The 21,493-nt window shown below is 37.4% G+C and overlaps 1 protein-coding gene across 2 annotated transcripts in view; it reads left to right on the top strand.

The window, feature by feature from the left end:
• RAB2A (RAB2A, member RAS oncogene family) overlaps positions 1–21,493 on the top strand; it is a 77,863-nt gene that overhangs the window by 40,651 nt on the left and 15,719 nt on the right. For both annotated transcript variants that reach the window (XM_038389927.2, XM_043507818.1), the window contains exons 4-6: positions 4,965–5,047; positions 8,492–8,584; positions 13,776–13,887. In XM_038389927.2, the coding sequence (XP_038245855.1) occupies positions 4,965–5,047; positions 8,492–8,584; positions 13,776–13,887 (288 nt within the window). The remainder of the gene's footprint in view (positions 1–4,964; positions 5,048–8,491; positions 8,585–13,775; positions 13,888–21,493) is intronic.

Below are 21,493 nucleotides of genomic sequence, written 5' to 3'. Positions count from 1 at the left end.
GGAAGTGGTGGATGACGACGACGGTTAGCAGTCCTACTGCATTGTCTGCTGACTGCAGTATGGCGTCGTCACGGAAAAAGGCGCAAAATGATTGTCTGCCATTGCTTTCACGGAAGGAGGGGCGACTGATGACGTACCCAAAACCACCTGCGACAATGTTTTTGCCCCATCAGGCATTGGGAGTTTGACCCAGTATTCCATTGGGCAGTGGAGACTGCGGGAACTGTGGGATAGCTACTCACAGTGCAACACTCCGAAAGTCGACACACGCCACAGTACTGTGGACGCACTCCGCCGACTTAATGCGCTTGGGGGGGGACAGGACGGGACACAGTCGACTGTATAAAATTGCTTCCTAAAAATCAACTTCTATAAATTTGACCTAATCTCATAGTGTAGACATGCCCTCAGAGAGAGGTAAGGGACTGTGTGTATGCAAATTTGCAGAGGGACTGTCGGGTTGAGGTCTGTTATTTGTCACCTCAATATATAATTTTTTTTATTTATTTAAAAACATTTTTGCTGTTAATAAGCATATTCTCTCTGGAGACACAAATCCACGGTTTGAGAACTGCAAAACTAAGCTTCTCTGATGGTATCTTCTAGACTGAGTCCCATTGAGTAGATAGATTATTTAGGTTAATCTATACACAAGCCCCCTGGAACCCCATAAGATTGGGTCTCTAATCCATTAACTATTGGAACTCATTTACAAAACTTTTCTTAAACATTACATGAATATATTGTCTCATACTATAGAATTAGAATTTATAATCCATATTCCATGGTGAGATATCTTTCAGCTATAATGTATCTTAATTAAAACTGTCTTTAGATAGTTGGTCGTCCCCCCCCCCAAAAGCATTTTATCAAAAAAATCCGATTTAAATAAAAAAAAAATCTGTGGATTTTTTTTTTTATCATTGATTTTTATCCACCCTGCTGAAAGGGCTTCTCCCCTCACATTCTCCAATCTAAAAAACAGTTCCCTTGTGAGACATAAACACAGTCTGGCAGCTCTGATGGGCCCTTCCTTCAGGCCCCTTGCGGCCTGCCCACTGTCCCTCCTGTCTCAGAAAACCATGTTCCCAATTGCCATCGCTTTGGAAAGAATGGTGTGTGAGTTGCAGGCCCTAATGACTGATCCACCTAATACTCATTTCCCCAAAGACAAGGTAATGTTGTGACCACACCCAAAATTTTTATCCAAGGCAGTCTCTCAGTTGCATCTGAATCAAGCAGTGTATTTACCTGTGTTTTTCCCTGAGATGGACTCTTCCCCAGAAGAATAATGCCTTCATACTCTGAATGTCGGGGATATCTAGCCTTTTACCTAGACACGAGCAAACGGTTTTGTGTTTCTCCTTGCTTGTTTGTGGCAGATGCAGACCGCATGAAGAGGCAAGCGATCTCTGCACAGACAATCTCTAGATGGATATTGTCCTGTATCAAGGCTGCTTTGGCTATGCCTCCTCATTGCACATGGGCTCACTCCACAAGAGCACATTGATAGCATTCCTCAGTGACATTTTCATACTGGATACTTGCTGAGCAGCCACGTGGTCATCCATGCGTCTGTTTAGGGACCATTATGCTATTTCTGCATCTTCCAGGCTGATCCAGGTGTAGGGATTGCAGGATTGCCCTTCCAATTGCAGTAAACTCCAAACCTCTCTGGATTGGGATACTGCTCGCAACTCACCTAATTGAAATACATGCCTGCAAAGAAAAAGAAATGGTTGCTTACTGTAACTGTGGTTCTTCAAGATGTACTCCATGACCCACCCTCCATCTGTGTGGAGTCTCCTCTGAGTCTTTTGGTACGAAGGAATTGAGGGGGATCAGAGTGGCACCACCTCATATAGTCAGGGGAGGGGCTACAGCCACGTGGCACAAGCACCACCCCTCAAAGGGCACTGCTAGGCAAAAGTCTCCTACTCGGCACACTGGCACGAACACACCTAAGTGGAATAAACCTCTGCATCACATCTTGGAGAATCAGTTACAGTAACCCATTTTTTTTTTTTTTTTTTTTTTAACCAGTGTGTGAGTTTGAGAACTATTCACTCACTCGGAAAAACAAAATTATATTTGTAGAGTTCATGGAGCGTCTGGGTTTTAGAACTAAGGACAGAGTTGTAAAACCTTATTGGCATCCTGTCTGTGGTACATATAAACTTTAACAGCAAACTGAGAGTAGCGGTTTTTAACTTTGTAAAGATGTATGTGTGGACATAGCACCTGAAGAGTGGCTAGAGTCCTGTTTTGTTACAATTGTTCCAAGAAAGCAATTTAAAAAATATAATTTTAAGTGTGTGTGTTTTCCCCAGTGTATTTAGGGCATAAGCTTTTAATAAACAGTTTAAGTTACTGGTTAGCCTGGAAGCTTACAGACAGCCCCCCAATCTGAAGCAAATACTCACCAGCAACCACACACCACACAACAGAACCACTAACCCAGGAACCTATCCTTGCAACAAAGCCCGTTGCCGACTCTGTCCACATATCTATTCAGGGGATACCATCATAGGGCCTAATCACATCAGCCACACTATCAGAGGCTCCTTCACCTGCGCATCTACCAATGTGATATATGCCATCATGTGCCAGCAATGCCCCTCTGCCATGTACATTGGCCAAACTGGACAGTCTCTACGTAAAAGAATGAATGGACACAAATCAGACGTCAAGAATTATAACATTCAAAAACCAGTTGGAGAACACTTCAATCTCTCTGGTCACTCGATCACAGACCTAAGAGTGGCTATCCTTCAACAAAAAAGCTTCAAAAACAGACTCCAACGAGAGACTGCTGAATTGGAATTAATTTGCAAACTGGATACAATTAACTTAGGCTTGAATAGAGACTGGGAATGGATGAGTCATTACACAAAGTAAAACTATTTCCCCATGGTATTTCTCCCTCCCACCCCACCCCCCACTGTTCCTCTGATATTCTTGTTAACTGCTGGAATTAGCCTACCTGCTTGTCACCATGAAAGGTTTTCCTCCTTCCCCCCCCTGCTGTTGGTGATGGCTTATCTTAAGTGATCACTCTCCTTACAGTGTGTATGATAAATGCATTGTTTCATGTTCTCTGTGTGTGTGTATATAAATCTCTACTCTGTTTTTTCCACCAAATGCATCCGATGAAGTGAGCTGTAGCTCACGAAAGCTTATGCTCTAATAAATTTGTTAGTCTCTAAGGTGCCACAAGTACTCCTTTTCTTTTTGAGAATACAGACTAACACGGCTGCTACTCTGAAACCAATGTTATTTGAGAAAGCCATGTACACCACAGCACAACTCTGCTAAAACAAAATATTCTTAACAATGTGTGTGGGTTTTGATTTTGTTTTCTTTAAAGATTTAATATTATGGATTCTTTTGTAGAGTAGATATGGCCTATGTCACTCCTGCTAGTGAACTCTTCTCCCTGATTCAAGAGGGCCTTTCTTGGAAGATAAGCTTATTCAATGGGAGTAAGTTCCTTGCAGACCCAGTATGCATATATGGCAGAAGCCTCTCTTTTTCAATAAAATATCATGTATGTTTAATATTATTTTCATTTTTCAAAAATCATTATCTTAATTTCAGCTGAGTAACAATATTTTACTACCTGTGGGGGCCTTCTCCACATAAATGTTAGTATGTCCTAATCCTGCTCAGTGGCATTTTCTGACATCACTGGAAGACGTATTGTACTATGTGGCTTAGAATTGGAGGTGAACGTTTCACATCTCAGTATTTATAATAACATGGTTGTCAGATGCTGGTGAGCATTTCTCTTGGGAAATGGGGGAAGGGAGCTCAGGGTCTGCTGCTGTGCATTTCTGCATTTTCCAGGAGCTGAATCTTGATTAGGCCTACTCTTCCTTCCACTGAACCTGTTTTAGTTTCTGTAAATTGTTTTCTTACAGTACAGTTGACTAACTACATTTGTCATTAGTTCCCTTGCGCTGAAAAATTTAATACTGTCATATATGCAGAAATGGATCTTTACAAATAGAAATAGTACAGGTGAATCTTCTCTGAAAGCTGCATGACGACACTTCCAAGGAGTTAGGGACATTTTGGACTTCACGGAGGGGTAAAAATAAACTGGAGAATCTTTCACTATGACCACAAATATCAATCAGTGGGCCACATCCCTTGTGCTGATACACCTTTGTAACAGAAATTCTTATCTACAAAAAAAAGAAACTGCCTCATGTATGCAGGATCTCTGGTGTTTGATTCACCAGTGGGTATGAAGATGACTCTGACATCTTGTTGCCTTTTGGCAAGCATTATATATCAAATAGAAAGGAAACTAATTAAGTAGAGAGCAGAATGATATGAAATTAAATTCTGAACCATTTTCTGTTTTTCATAATAAAATGATTACTGAAAGAATTCTGTCTGAAGACTGTTGAAAGCTGGCTGCAGTTTATGATATAACGGATAAAATCTGCATCCTTGGCCTTCCAACAACCTTTACACCAGCAGATGGTGGGCGTAAAGATGTCATTCATCATTTATTTACAATGGGCTTTATTTATTCTAGTGTCAACAGCTGCCCCAGGGAGCGGGTTATTGAATTCAAATGTGAAGCTCTGGGTTATTTGCTTCCTTTCAAATTTGTCTTCAGAGCTTAGTTGCTAGGAGTCCATTCTGTGTTCTAATAATGATTCATGTATTGTGAAGCCATTCAGTAAATTGGGTTGTCAGGGATTGCCAAAAAAGGTTTAGAGGTCTTGTTCCTGATCTTTCTTTCTCTCTCTCTTTTTCTTTTTTTTATTAATGACATTCTGCTGTAGTCATCTTCTTATATGTGACTTTTCTTTCCAGAACTAGTGAGGTTTTGTTTCCCAAGCCCTCCCCACTCCTACCCCAAAAAACCCTCAATGTAATTAATAAGTTGGTAGCTTTTGTCACAGATGGTGATTTAATAAATGAAATAACTGTACTTTGTTTTCCTACAGGCAGGGCAAGAGTCCTTCCGTTCCATCACAAGGTCATACTACAGAGGGGCAGCAGGGGCTTTACTAGTATATGACATTACAAGGTGGGAAACTTAATGAAGGACATCAGAAATATTTTAGAATGTACAATTAGATTTTTTTGTCTGTAGAAATGTTATTGATACATTTTAGATGTCAGTGAGTAAAATAAACTGAAATACAAGCCACGCGAAAACTGTAGTAAATAGTGTATTAATGTCACCTGGTTTAAATGGTCAAAAGTTAAGAAATGCCAAGTGAAGGTTGAACCTTATCTCTGTACCATATGGTCTTTAATTTCGTGATTTACTTTTTTTTCCTCAAATACAATCCGTACGCACCTGGGATCCTAGGTGGGCTTGTTCTTGGGTGGCTAACCTTTGTTGCCATCTGTGTTGCCACAACTTTGCCTATTTTTAGTGAGCTAGCACAATCAAAACTAGCTCAGGTATACCTGCATGTGTTGCAATCATGTCTCTTATACAGTATATCCTTAGAAGCCCTGCAGGATGTACAATCAAATAATTTCCAATTATGGAATTTACATAGGCTATTTGCTTATTTATTGCAAACCAATGGAGCTTCCAAGTTAGGGAGAGTAAAGTGCTTGTCAGTAGCTTTTTCTTTTGCCCATTTTTTTTAAACCCAGAAAACTAAGAAATTAGGACTGTCAATTAATCACAGTTAATGCAAGTGATTAACTAAAAACAAATTGACTCGATTAAAAAAATAGTCTTTATTAATCAGTTTTAATCACACTGTTAATAAAATACCAATTTAAATTTATTATAAATATTTTGGATGTTTTACTACATTTTCAAATATATTAATTTTGATTACAAGACAGAATATAAAGTGTATGGTGCTTATTTTATATTTTTTTATTACAAATATTTGTACTTAAAAAAAAATATATAGTATTTTTCAGTTCATTTCATACAAGTGCTGTAGTGCAGTCTCTTTATCCTGAAAGCACAACTTTCAAATTTAGAATTATTTTTTTACATAATTGCACTCAAAACCAAAACCACATAACACTTTAGAGCCTACAAGTCCACTCAGTCCTATTTCTTATTCGGCCAATTGCTAAGACAAACAAGTCTTATGGAAGATAATACTGCCCACTTCTTATTTACAAGGTTACCTGAAAGTGAGAACAGTCATTTGCATGGCACTGTTGTAGCTGGCAATGCAAGGTATTTACGTACCAGATATGCTAAACATTCATACACCCCTTCATGCTTTCACTTGTAGGCTCTAAAGTTTTACACTGCACAACTGCACTTAGTTTGTAAGTGCAATTATGTAAAAATAAATAATAATTTTACATTTGTAAGTTGCACATTCACAATAGAGATTGCACTACAGTACTTGTATGAGATGGACTGAAAAATACTATTTTTGTTTATCTTTTTTACAGTGCAAATATTTGTAATAAAAATAATATAAAGTGAGAATTGCACACTTGTATTCTGTGTTGTAATTGATATCAATATATTTGAAAATGTAGAAGAATATCCAAAAATATTTAATAGATTTTAATTGGTATTCTATTGTTTAACAGTATGATTAAAGCTTCTATTAATTGCAATTATTTTTTTTAATATGACAGCCCTATAGGAAATTCTGTACAAGATCTTTTAAAAGTTGTTACAGCTGCATGGGTAAGCACTAAGAAAATACCAGAGTTCATGCTGAAAGCAGAACTTTACCGCTGCTCTGTGTCCATTATAAAGTCAGCCTATACACCTCCCAGTTGCAGTGTAGATATACCCTAAGACACATCGGAGGCCTCTGAAGGGCTTACACCATTAGCCCCTGCTCCTGGTTTGAAAACTGTGTAGGTAGACATAAGGTTCTGAATTCAGGATTAAAGCATTAGTATTTTCAAAGTGTGTAGCAGACCTCCCTTTGCACCTTACAATGTTTGCGGAATCCTTGCCGTGGTTCATGCATGTTTTCATTAGACTTTTTCATTACATATCTAACTTATTCACATTTACAAACTAACAAAAAGGTGAAAAGTGCAGTATGTAATTTTTTTCAAGGGTGGTTATAACTACTGAGTTAAAACAAATTTCATCAGAACAGGTAGCAGCTTTCTCAATAAGGTATATTTCCATTCTAAGTTTCATCTTTTGCAGCCTCAATTGTACATCTGTTCAAAAAGAGTTGTAATTTTTTTGTGATTTTGTTTATAATGGAACAAGCATCTTTGTGCAGAAACTGTTTTTGGGGTGGTTTTAGTACAAGGAGAGTGAAGACTACGTAAAATTTTTCATTTTTCTTAAAAGAAAAAAAACTTAAACTTCCTAAAATATATATTCTTTTAGGCAGACACTGAACGTGGAAAATTGATCACCAGAAAATGGGGGGTAGAATGGAAATCTTTTATCTTGACTGTAGCAGTTGCTATTGTATCTACTGCATTGGTGTGTTGTTTTGTTTTTAAAGTTTGAATTATTTAGGTAATTTAGAAGAATTCTTTACAATGTGTGGAGCCTTTTATTGATTACTCTTAATGAAAGTTATCGTCATGAAATCTACAGTTGTATTGCTGAAAGCATCTTGTTTGAACTTACTTAGTAGCAAACTTGCTGATTTTTAGGTGAAGACAACCACCATTTTGTCCTTGCTTCCCTGTTTACTGCTACTTGTCTGCCTATTCCTTTCCCCCAGGGGGAATTCTAGCTGTTGCTAGCAGGCATGTTTCAGAGCTCAGTGAGTTCACTGCTTGAGTCATGAGGTGGAGCATCTGAGGCAGCACATCTTCTAACTGGCACTCTGAACCCTGAACCTTGCATGCTGACTCTCTCTGCTGATAACAAAACAACAAAAACTCTGGAACGCTGAACTTGAGGTGTCTTTGAACTTGATGAGCCCTCCTTCCCATCACCTGCTTCCTTCACCCATTCCTTTACCCCTTACTCCTTTAAGCTGATAACATCCTAGCTATCAGAAAGAAGGAAAGATGCAGTTAAAACCTCCTATACTCCTTGTGGCCAAAAAAAGGAAGAGGGAGGTATGGCAAATAGTGGATCTTGCAGCAAAATGGAACAGCAGCCTGTGGCATAATTCAAACTGGAAATCTTCATTAAAACTACATAAATGAATAACACAATCAATAGATATATATTAGTTTAACAAACCTTCATTTTCTGCATCCTTTTCAATGCATTTCATGCTATTATAAAACTTTATTTTATTTTTCAGACTGCCAAGGTGTACTTGCCACAGAATATGGGTGAAATCTTGGCTCCATTGAAGTCAGTGGAAACTTTGCCATTGACTTCATCAGGGCCAGGATTTCACCCTTTGTGTCTTATGTGTCACAGGGTATATTGAGCTTTGATTATTTTTACAATATATTGGCTTGTGTGTGAACTTAATGTAAGAAATCTTATCACTGAAGTAAATTACTAAAGAAAAATCTGTGGGTGATCGTATTTGAGCAAATACTTTTCTTTCTTGAAACATCACTCTTAATTTTCATTCTTGTTCAAACTCAGGAGAGACACTTTCAATCACTTGACAACCTGGTTAGAAGACGCTCGCCAGCATTCCAATTCCAACATGGTCATTATGCTTATTGGAAATAAAAGGTAAAAATAAACCTTTATGAAATAGAAGCTAATGAGTTTTCAGGTAATAAAGCTTTATGACCTGCTTGTTTAGGTAATAGTTCTCCTCTGATATTTGTGATTCTTTGTAATCAATGTACTAATTTTAGATCATTTTTAATCTTTAATGAACATAAAGATTTTTTTCAGTGCACAAAAAAAAACAGCCCTTTTTTAAATAGTCTGGATGTAATAACCTCATACATGGATGAGCTATATGCACTCCTGCTCTGGCTAGATCATTCAGAAGTAATTTTAATTTAAAAAGACAAAATCCAGTAATTTGTTTAGGTTTCGTTTTTGATGCTGTTTATTAATCTTCTAAGCTTATATGCATTTCTTTCTGTTTCTAATACTACTTGAAATGCAAATTTTTGCATGTTTTATGCCAGAGTGGTTACAATTTTTCCCTAAATTTGACAAAAATCTGTGCCTTTTCCTGAAAGAATGGTAAGGAGGGGGAGAAGAAGTATTTTTATATATAAAACTCATACTATGTGATTCAATTCATAAGCACATTTATTCTGAAAAAATTAAAAAGACACACGCTGTCCAAAATGAGAAGTGTGTTCAGTAAGTGAAACGAAAGTAGATCTGGTTACATTTTTAAAAAACTTGTACATTTCTATAAGCTAGTTGGAAAAATAAAAAATGTTTGCAACAAACTGACACAGTAACTGATTATCTAGACCTATTTTTCTTGTGTCTGGCCTTAGATACCGATATACTTTTTATCCTACTTACTTGCATTTTCAACACCTAGCCTTTTAATTTTCAGCAAAAGCAATCCAAATGTAATAAAAATGCTCTCTTGATTCTGAAATGGTTGAACAGGAACATAGGTCCCTAGAAAAATGACAATTATTAAATCAACTCTCATCTTGACTTTTCTACCATTTTGATTCAGCGAACTGACAAAACATATTTTTTGGTAAAAATCTGGAACTTCAATTTCAAATACTAAAGGAGACAGTAGAAGTTCAGGATTTAAGTGATCTGTCAGCTATGTTATAGCTGCCTTTTCCTGGTCTGAGCTCAACCTATCTACATGCCTGAGCAATTCTACAAAGGTGTCAGTTGTAATGGTGATTTTTGTAATGTGGATACCTGTCCACTCAATTGAACTGACTACCAGCTCATTTCACAATCTGGCTCATTCATCTAATATTTTTCCATGAAATCTTATTTCCCTGTAAAGCTAACTTTTAACATGCTCTGAAGTCAAGTAATTGTGAAAGCTGCCTAAAAATTTCATAATGCATATAATTTGGAAAAAGGACTGTATGGCTAACTGACAATTTGCCATTAGCCAGTGAAATGGATTGAGTAGTCAAACTGGCAAATGCTAACACTACTGAATGAAATGTACAAACTACACCTGTTTTACTTAAATGAGTGGTCACACATTCTTCTGGTCATGTGAGCTAAAATATGGCCGTGGGGGAAACAGCATATCTTGTGGCAAATTAGATCTTCATTGTGTGTATTTGAGATATAAATACCACATCAGTTTGCGTAATATAACTTCTCTTTGTCCAGCCATGTTAGAAGAAAGACGAGATGATAAATGTGGTAGGCTGCAATTTCATTCACTTAAAATATTTGGGAGTACCTGGCAATAAATGGTACAGTGCAGGTCATCATCAGTTTCTTAATAATTTCCACGTAATTCCCAACCTTGTCCCAGCCATCCCATTGCTGTGACCCTTCTTCTATCACCTCATATAAGATGAAATGGAGGCTATAAAAGATCAGTTCCCTGCTGTTCAAGTCATAGGAGCCCTAAACCCCCCTTTCTCAGATCCCGTAAGGGTTGCTTTCCATCAAATCCTTTTTCCAGTCCATTTTATCCAATAGCCATATCCCTTGCATACCAAAGACCTGCACTAGACATCTGCCATGAGTTTTATGTACTGTGTTGCAAAATATTATGCCATAAATCCTGTGCTCTACCTCACTGGGTCCAGACCTGCTGATGGGTACAGCGAAGGAAAACATCCTGTCCCAACCAATCTGGCAGTGAGGGAAAAAATTCCTTCCCAGCCCCCAAAGAAAAGGGTCAATATTGTAATCCCCATAGCAGGTCATGAGAAAAACACCTGGTCCTTTTGCATAGTTGTGGATGGGTGCTACCAGCTCAATTGTGGTAAAAAGTGCTTCTCTGGAGCTGCCTGGAATATAAATAACCCCCATATACACTCATCTCATCAGCAGGAAAACCAGTGACCCTACCCTGACGTGGCCTCAGCTGCTTCCTGCCCATCCATGTAAACTTTCCGCCTCCTTCCTACCTATTGTAGGGAGATCCCTTTAAAGGGGTAGCATCCCTTTTCCACCGACCAGCAGGATAAAGACCTCCTGCATGAAGGCTACTGTGAGCATGTTTTCCCAAGCTGCTAGGGGACTCATCTGTTTCTCTCCTGCTAAGATATACTGCATATTTTGAATGTATTATTTTGCAGTTTATGCTAATCTGTTTACTATAACACACAACTGGGAGTGTGGTGATCTGTTAGTTTGTGTGCCACAATCATTAATATCACACTTAGAACTCCTATTACTTAAACATAATCTGTTAATGTACAGAAATTTCATAACTTTACAGTGTGGTGAGATTTTTTTTAAATGCCTTTAGAAAGCTACAATCCTGAAGCAAAAGGAGCAGTAATCTTCAAGAAGCAACCTTTCTCATTTTTCTTTAGATTTCACTAGGCTTTAAAGGAAAAAATACACCCAGCTGAAATGTATATACTACAACAGTGGTTTTATTTCTTGAATTCTGGTAATGGGGAAGATTACTTAAGATATGTAAGTGTCCCTAACATCACAATCCAAGATATTGCTTAAATTGATGTTTCATTGTAAACATTTGATAAAGTATATGCAAATAATATAGTCAGAATAAGACTGTACAGTGCAAATTGCATTGTTATATCTGCACAATAACAAAGCACCAAAACAATACAGTTCCCATCACTTAATCCTTTCAAAAGAAGAAATAATGACAAACCATTATATCTATGCTATTCTGACAAGACCAAATACTTTAATCACTGGAATGGGTGGGTAGGGATAGGAGTGCAACCTGGAGTACCAGAAGATACAGATAAGACTTTACTCCCTGCCCCCCCCCCCCAATAAAAAAGTTGAGAAATAGTGGATTTGGACTGGATTCACCCCTCGGCTTACTCCAATTTTAAACTGGTGCAATTGCATTGAAATCAATGGAGTTGTAGTAGTAGTTTAAAACTGGCATAACACTGTCATGGGTTAATCTTATATTATAGTGGCTGAGACTTAATACCCAGCATTTCTTTTCTTTACCCCTTTCTCCTCCCCAGTCCTCAGGTTTTAGGAAATGTTCCTTTACTTTAGCTTTTCAAAAAAGTGAATAAGTAGAATTTTGGGGAGTAACTCTGACATCTCCTTAGGAAGATTAAGTTGGAAATAAAGAAGCCTTAACTCATTAAGTTAAGAAGACAAAGTACAGGAGAATTTTCAGTTTTTATAATTATTTTTATAATGATGCACATGCAGGGGTATGTGCATGTGGGTGGGTGTGTAATATCAAGGCAGCAACCTGTTCTGTCAGATATTTGCATGAATATTTGAAATGGTTACTTAAATTTAAAGCTTTGGTCTGCATTTGTGTTTTAACACGTTAATTGTAAGGACATTTTAAAATAGCCTACAAATTCTAGACCACTTTTGAAACTTACAGATCTCAACTGACAGACAGACACTTCATATGCATATTAGCTCAAGCCTCAAAGTCATTATCAGGGCAGGTCTTCCAGAACAAACACCCTGCTAACTTGCCCCAAACTTTGAGTCAAATGTTTAATATGATGAAATTGGTTGTTTTTCTTAAGTCATATTCATTACACAGTATCTCTTAGTATCTTTTATAAATGCAGCTATAGTCATAGTATGTGTACTAAGCCAAAGTATACAGTCAAAATTGTTATATTCACACAAGACAATCAAAATACCAGATACCTGTCTTATGATGCAAAATTGAAGTGCAGTTGCTGTGATTAAAAAGTAAACGTGTAAATAAAATATTATACAGATACTTCACTCTGGTATACATTGTGTTCATGAGAATTATCATTATAAAGTCAATATGACACTAATATCTGTGGCTGACCACTACAAGATCTTATCTTTTTAAATGCGTGTTCAGTTTACAGTTAGCTATTTTACTTGGAACGCTGTTTGCAAATACATATTTTTGCATGCACAGTTTAGGTACAACTTTTTAAAAGTGTAATCCCTCCTGTCCAAAATGAAGGTAAGCAGAATGGACAGGAAATAAATATATCACTCTGCATACGTAACAAAATCTGAGTTAAGAATGAAATAGCCCAAGCTATTACAATTACCTTACGTAACTCACAAAATGTGATATCATTTTTTTAGTTGTCTAATCCAAGTATGCGATTTCCTAACCTACAGTAATAAATTTTCACCTAGACTTCTTAGGAAGTCAAAAACGAGTAGTTTTGTATATCAATCACTCAAGTTCACCTGTCTGTTGTAAAGGAGTCTTTATGGGTATGCAACTTCGAGACCAACAATTAGGTTTTGTAAGAAACGAGGTTTAAGGCAACATAGAATCATTTAGAAATGTTTCTCTTTATGATTTGTAATAAGGTTTTTTTTGTCTGAATATAAGCTTTCTTTTGTTTCCTTTGCAAACCCCACATGGCAATGTTGTGTTACTGCATGTGAACCAGAAAATGAAGATGACTGGTACCTTTTTATTTCACAAAAAATATCTTCTTTATATAAATACATGCTTTTTACCAATTGATGATGCTACATTTGAGAGGAGAGATACTTGCCTCTAACAATAGTTCTCTGAAGTTAGTGTCTATGCATGCATGCTCCCTTATATTTTCCTTCTGAAAGTTGGTTCATTAAGGTTCATGCTATGGTTAAAGTTTGGGTCAAAAATAACTTATTACTTCAAACAGATGTGGTATGACTATCCCTTATGGTACCACTGCTGCATATCTGATTTGAGGTAAAGATCTAACTAATAGATATGAATAGTTCCCTTGATGGGAAGCACATGAAAGCCATGTGAGGTATGTCTCTAAAGAAACTGCTTTGGGAATCTTTTTACTTGTCCAGGTAAGTAACTCTGTCTCTTCTTTGGTCATCTTAGTGACTTAGAGTCTAGAAGAGAAGTGAAAAAAGAAGAAGGTGAAGCATTTGCACGAGAGCATGGACTTATTTTTATGGAGACATCTGCCAAAACTGCTTCTAATGTCGAGGAGGTAACTGATCTTACAATTGTTCTTGATAACCTTTTAATTAAACAGTTGGTTTTAAGCTTTTAATCTTTTAACATACTTTCCCACTCCTTTTATCCTGAAATTTTTTGGAATCTCATTTCACTCTCCCTTTTAGAAATATGACATGAACCCTACTCTTCATTTTTCTATTTTGTTTTTTTTAATATTCTGAGACAAAGTTCAGTAAAATGTAGTGGACACATCAGACTGAGTAAATTGCTGAGATTGCAGTGTTTAACTTTCCTGCTATACTACCTTTCTACAAGAATTGACAGATATTTATCAGTTTAAGAAAGCTAAGATGTACATTTACAGCATTTCAAATATAGTGTCAAAATACTGAGTGTCGTAAACCTAGTTTGGCATATGCCTCTTCCTCGAGTTTTTGTTAGCAAAAAATCATTGGTCATCTGATAAAATTAATAGGCAGCAGGTTTAATACAAACCAGAGTAAGTACTTTTTCACACAACTCTTAGCTAATCTGTGGAACTCATTGCCATAGGATTTAGTGATGGCCAAGAGTATAATTGGGTTAAAAAAAAGAACTGGATAAGTTCATGGAGGATAGATCCATCAATGGCTAGTAGCCAAGATGGTCAGTGATGACCCTAAACCTCTGATTACCAGAATCTGGGAGTGGAAACTGGGAATGGATCACTCTATACTTGTCCTGATCAGTATGCTCCCCCTGAAGTTCTGATATAGGCTGTTGTTGGAGACAGGATACTGGGCAAGATGGACGATGCTCAGACTCTTCTGTTCTAGTATGTATTTCTGACTGTTATGTCTGATTTTGGTCCTTTTCATACTGTGTTCACTTTTGATAGTGGATTTGTTGCCCATTAGCTGTTGGATATCAAAAGGAAAAACAAGGTAAAACTACTTCTCGTAGAAGGAAGCTGGAAACAGAATCACAGCCTTCTTACTCCCAGTTGAGGCACAGGGCTTTCATGTGCTGCAATCAGAAATAGTCCAATTCTGTCTAGGGAAGTTGAATACAAGCTTCCTGAGCTACGTGAGATATAAATTCTCTCTGCCTGCTGGAGGGATCCATACCTTGTATGAGTCAAGCTCACATCTAGAGTCACTAAACAGGCTCCTACTTGTATTTTCCCAGACTGGTCAATGTTTCATGTGGACTAAAGCAGTGTTACTCAAGCTATCTGATGTGAGGGACCAGCAATTTTTTTTCCAAATGTGCGCACAGACTGGCAGCCGATGGCTCGCAGACCGGCAACTGTCCACGGACCACCACTTTGAGTAGCACTGGTCTAAGGCACATGTATTCACCAAAATAAACTTTAAATTTACTGAAACTTTCACAATGGCTCAAATTCAATGCCTGTGAAATTTCAGGTGACTTGGTTTCACAGTGGCAAAATTGGGGTGGAATTGTGAGGGTGAGGGTTAAATCAGGGTTATAAGTGAAGACTTGCTTCAGCTTTAACTAAGCTGACATGTCTTCATAATATGCAGGTATAGAGTGTGTGCATCCCAAGATGAGCAAATTTTGTAATGTATTTACCTCATCAGTGGCAAGAATTTCTGAAAATGGGGAGGCATTAGAAGAATGTGGGGGAAGTAGTGTGACACTGATATTCTTCTCCATCCCCACATAATCCCTCAGAAAAATTTTGGGGCAGTGAGCCTGACAATAACCATCCAGGAAGTCCAATTTCAGTTGCTAGTAACAAAAACGGAAGAAATATTGAGATCAATAAGCCTCTAGGGGTAATGGTACAATGAACAATAAACAGCATGCATTCATAAAATAGACATCATCTCACTTTTTTTAACAGAATTAGGCTATTAATGGTGCCTAATGAATTTAGTAGGACTGTCAATTAATCGCAGTTAACTACGCGATTAATTAAAAAAATTAATCATGATTAATCGCAGTTTTAATCGCACTGTTAAACAATAGAATACCAATTGAAATTTATTAAAGATTTTGGATGTTTTTCTACATTTTGATATATATTGTATTCTGTGTTATAATTGAAATCAAGGTGTACATTATTTTTTATTACAAATATTTGCACTGTAAAATGATAAAAGAAATAGTATTTTTCAGTTCACCTTATACAAGTACTGTAGTGCAATCTCTTTGTCTTGAAAGTGCAACTTACAAATGTAGATTTTCTTTTTTGTTACATAACTGCACTCAAAAACAAAACAATGTAAAACTTCAGAATCTACAAGTCCACTCATTCCTCCTCCTTGTTCAACCGATCGTTAAGACGGAAAAGTTTGTTTCCATTTACAGAAGGTAATGCTGCCTGCTTCTTATTTACAATGTCACCAGAAAGTGAGAATGCATGGCACTTTTGTCGCCGGCATTGCAAGGTATTTACATGCCAAATATGCTAAACATTTGTATGCCCCTTCATGCTTCGGCCACCATTCCAGAGGACATGCTTCCATGCTGATGATGCTTGTTAAAAAAAAAAAAAAAATGTGTTAATTAAATTTGTTATACAATTCTCCCCCAAAGAGTTCAATGTCCCTTGCTCTGTTTTACCTGCATTCTGCCATATATTTCATGTTATAGCAGTCTCGGATGATGACCCAGCACATGTTCATTTTAAGAACGCTTTCACTACAGGTTTGATAAAATGTAAAGAAGGTACAAGTGTGAGATTTCTAAAGATAGCTACTGCATGCGACCCAAGGTTTAAGAATCTGAAGTGCCTTCCAAAACTCTGAGAGGAACAAGGTGTGGAGCATGTTTTCAGAAGTCTTAAAAGAGCAACACTCCGATGCGGAAACTACAGAACCCAAACCACCAAAAAAGAAAATCAACTTCTGCTGGTGGCATCTGACTCAGATGATGAAAATGAACATGTGTCAGTCCGCACTGCTTTGGATTGTTATTGTGCAGAACCCATCATCAGCATGGACGCGTGCTCACTGGAATGGTAGTTGAAGCATGAAGGGACATATGAATCTGGCATGTAAATATCTTGCGACGCTGGCTACAACTGTACCATGTAAATGCCTGTTCTCACTTTCAGGTGACATTGTAAACAAGAAGTGGGCAACATTATCTTCTGAAATGTAAACAAACTTTGTCTGAGCGATTGGCTGAACAAGAAGTAGGACTGAGTGGACTTGTAGGCTGTAAAGTTTTACATTGTTTTATTTTTGAATGCAGGTTTTTTTGTACATAATTCTACATTTGTAAGTTCAACTTTCATGATAGAGAGTGTATTACAGGACTTGTATGAGGTGAAATGAAAATACTATTTCTTTTGTTTTTATAACACAAATATTTGTAATCAAAAATAAATATAAAGTGAGCACTGTACACTTTGTGTTCTGTGTTGTGATTGAAATCAATATATTTGAAAATGTAGAAAACACCCAAAAATATTTAAATAAACGGTATTCTGTTATTGTTTAACAGTGATATTAATCATGATTAATTTTTTTAATCGCTTGACAGCCCTAGTTATAATAGGAAAGCTTTATGAAATAGGAAGGCTTTGCAGCGTTTCCTAAAAGAGGTAGAGAGCACTTTTTAATTATCTTTTCAGGCAGTACTAAATTAAGAGACGGCATGAACAGGAAATAATCAAAGGGATCTAGAGAAGTTAAAACGGTAAGCAGGAAATAATGAGCTTTGGCTTATAACACACGAGATAACGGATATGGGAAAAATGAGGGAAATACTTAAGAAAGCATGATGCTAAAAGAAGCCTAGGTGAGATGGTGAACACAAGTAAAATTTGATTTTTACGTTGAAGGATGGACAGGCAGTGCTGTTTTGAGCTGCATAAGCAAAAGGTGTCACATTTTGAAGAAATGAGGAGGTGAATTATGGCTTTCCATAAAACATTGTTGAGACTGCACTTACCTGCATTCAATTCTGGATACCAGTCAGTAACAAAAAGATGTCAAGAAATTGGAGGGTGTCCAAAAAGAGGTTATTTCTGGCCTGGAGGGATTAATTTATGAGGAAGGAATTATAAAGAACTAGAGGGACAAGGTTTTGCTAGCCCTCTTTACTCAAAGCTCCCATTGACTTCAGTTGACTTTGCAACTAAAAGGTGATGAAATGATAGTTTATGTATATTTGAAGATGATCCAACTAGAATTAATGAGATGAAACGAAGCAAAAGTCATGTGGGTCAGATATCAGGAATGTTTATCTTAAATGGTGACTTATAGATTATTTTTACAAAGGGAATAGTGGAAACATCATTGCTTGAAAAATAAATTTGGACTATAAAATGCCTTAGTATATGTACTGTTTGGAACAGTTGTGCATTGACAGGGAGATGGATGTGATGACATAACAGATTTTCCATATTTAACTTCTTTAAGTGTCTGGATTGTTACAGTAACATCTAATATTTCCAAATTAACTCTCATCAAATAAGCGTCAAAACAGATTTATACTACTTTCCACTTTTGTCTATCAGAGACATTGTCAAAATGACTATTGAACCAAGATATGTGTTTACTTAATTAACCATAACCATGCCAAGAGCTATTATAGCCCCTACAGAGGTGGTTCACTATCTTTTCCATGTAGGTGGCCCCCTGCCTTGCTATCTCTTCCCATTTAGCAATATGGAAAGAACAGGGTGGTTGCAACCTCCAGGTTGGGAACCCTGATCTTAGTGCTATAAGTATCCAAAAAAATACCACAAGCCCTGTATTTAAGTAGCTAATAGGTATATGAATTATGCAATTTAAGAAATATTTAAAGCAACATAAGCACCTGCCAGCCCACTAGACCCTTTTTTGTATCCCAGTTTGTAGAAGCTTTTTGCATTTTAAACTTGCATCATATATTTTACAGACCTTAGCTCAATTTAAAAGACAAAAAGCAGGGCACAAAACTGAGGGCATAAAAAGTGTCCTAGGAAGTAGCAAGAGGGATTGGGAGATGCTTATGCTATTTTATAATAGCAGGTATTTACATAGGTATGGAAATGCACAGTTAGTTTACTATACTGATGCACTAGTTGTCCTTTGACTAGTTATAGAGCCAGGGAGTTTTCTGTTTTCCCTTTTTAAAAAAAGAAAGAAAGGTACACTAATGCCACATTAAGGTCCATACAGTTGGGTGTTAAATTGTAATGTGAATCCATAACTTTTCCTCCCTTATATGTGCATTACAATTGGATCTTTCAATTCTTGATCACATTACCTTAGATATGTATAGTGGTCTTTGTGTGTGACCATGTATATAATGCACATGTACAAAGGGGTAGAATTTAACTTCAACCTATATATTTCTTGAATGTGCACTGTACAGCCATAATCTTGAATTAGCATGGCATTTTGCATTTAATAGATGACATAAAAACATTTTGGATAAAGGGAGCACCAGGTTGAGTTGTTGGTGTTGGCTGTAAGCAGTAATAGTCTCATTTTAATGGGAAGCAGCATGGTCCATTAGATTAGGAATCACGGGACTTTGATTATATCTCCTGGTCTGCTACTGACCTGCTGTGTGATCTTGGGCAAGTTGCTTCACCTCTCTGTGTTTCAGTTTCTTCATATGTAAAATGGAGATAATGCTTTACCCTGCTTTGAAACTTTTTGAGAGCTATAGGTAAAAAGTGTTTTATAAGAACTAAATATTTTCTCTTTTTAAAAGGTAAAGTAACAAATTCCTCCTAGGATCTAATGGAGAGAGAAATGTTAGGGTGGATTAGTCCTGAACATACTGAGTCTCTCACACCAACTGGACCTTGAACTTTAAAGAGACTGGGTCTCTGCTCCCAAGAGAATCATTGGTTAGCGCATTGGGCAATCCCAAGTAATGATGAACAGTATGTTCTGTCTCATGCCCCTGTCTCCATGTTACCATGATCAGGTAGTGAGGAAAAGTGGGGACAAAGTTAGCAGAGCCCAAGAAGGGATAGAGCTTTACAGCAGTTATTGACATATTGAATGGTGGGTTAGTATCTGCAAATGAGGGATCAGCAGATGATTCATTGGGAGACAAATAGCAGGGCCGTGAGGGAGGAATTGATGGTTCAGTGGCCTAGTAACACATACAAAATCTAGGTTGTTAGTTTGAACACAACCCAATTCATTAATATCCGAAAATTGCTACTATCTTACTACTGCACAGTGGCTACTGTGAAATAAATTAGTGGTCAGTACTTCCTGTTAGGGTCACCACATGAATTGCATTCGCCACCTTTTGGTAGAGTACACTTGTGGAGAGTGTAGGGAGAGAGGTTGCAGTCATGAGGTTATGGTCATGAGGACTGAACTGTCTTTCCACTCTGGTGAAATATACTGGGACAGAGTTGACACACATTGACAGAGTAGAATAGGGAAGTTTACTGAAGACTTGTCTATGCTGGTCATATTTTATGCGTCCTTGTGGCTCCAGAGCAGCTGCTTCAACTGTCTTCACAAGTACTAAATTCATATTTAGAAAATTATGGAGATGTCAGTTTCTAGGTTCCATTATTTTATGGGACAATAAAGGGACTATTCATCCTAAGCTAGTACCCTTCTTCCTTCTTTCCCTCCCCCCTAGTTAAATATGAGTGACTTACTGCTGATGGACAAGATGAAAATAACATTTGATATTGTTAGATGGAATATATTCCCTCCTAGAGTAGGTAGGGGAGTTGGAGATAAACTATGAGGAACCCAGTGTCCAGTGGGAATAGAATTTAATGGCAAAGTGATTTGTCAATATGGATATTGAAGTCTCCCAAGGTAAAAGATTGTCCCTCTCTTGAGGGTATTAGACATTAATATTAAGGAGTTGTTTAAGGGAAAGGGATAGACCTTGAGTTCTAGCTTTTCAGAAGTAGTTTTGAATCAGTAAAGTCTTATTAGTGGATTAGTTGTCTAGGATCAAGTCTCATGGTATGTCTACATGGTAGGCTTAGCCTGCGCTCCTTCCTGTATTTGCTCAAACCTTCCTTCTGTCTACACACACAACTTTCAGGTATGTGCTCATTTGTGTTTTGAACCCATGCTTGCTTTCATGGCTGGGGGTATGGTTTAAAGCCTAAACTGCGCTTTAGCTTTGGCCAGAACATGCCCCCTGGGCAGTGAGATGCAGGCAAATGTCAGTCCTCCAGTGCCCTTCACACCGTTTCCCCTCCCTCAAGGGCACAGGCAAGTTCTCCTGCAACTGACAGTTGACTGGAAAGAATTCTAGACTATCTCAACACAGAGAACCATTGCATATGCCCCAGACACACACAACCAAGCGTAGAAACAGTAAGGACACAGAAACATGGAGAGGACTTTGCTGTGGAAATGCTCTTACTAAGGCTGGGTTAACCCCAGGTACTCAGATGTTGGCACCAATCACCTGGGTAATTATCAGATTGATAGTGGAGAACTGACTAGTCATATGGTGCTGGTTCTTGTTTCCAGCTCTTAAATTGCACTAAAGGAAGCTAAAAAAAAAACCTTACTCTTTCTAATATTAATTATCCATGTAAGTAATTAATGTAGCTTCCACAAGGATAATATCTGATAACAAATAGGATGGAAGGTGGCCCTAGAAACTCTCCATTAAGAAGTGATGCATATTATTTAAAAAGAGGGGGAAATTGACAAACCCTGAACAAAACTGAACTGTTCTCAGAGACAAGC

Source organism: Dermochelys coriacea, chromosome 2, assembly GCF_009764565.3.
Source record: "Dermochelys coriacea isolate rDerCor1 chromosome 2, rDerCor1.pri.v4, whole genome shotgun sequence".
In the NCBI taxonomy this organism is placed as follows: Eukaryota; Metazoa; Chordata; order Testudines; family Dermochelyidae; genus Dermochelys; species Dermochelys coriacea.
The sequence above is the reverse complement of the archived record's forward strand: the minus strand, read 5'-3'. Positions and strand labels throughout refer to the sequence as shown.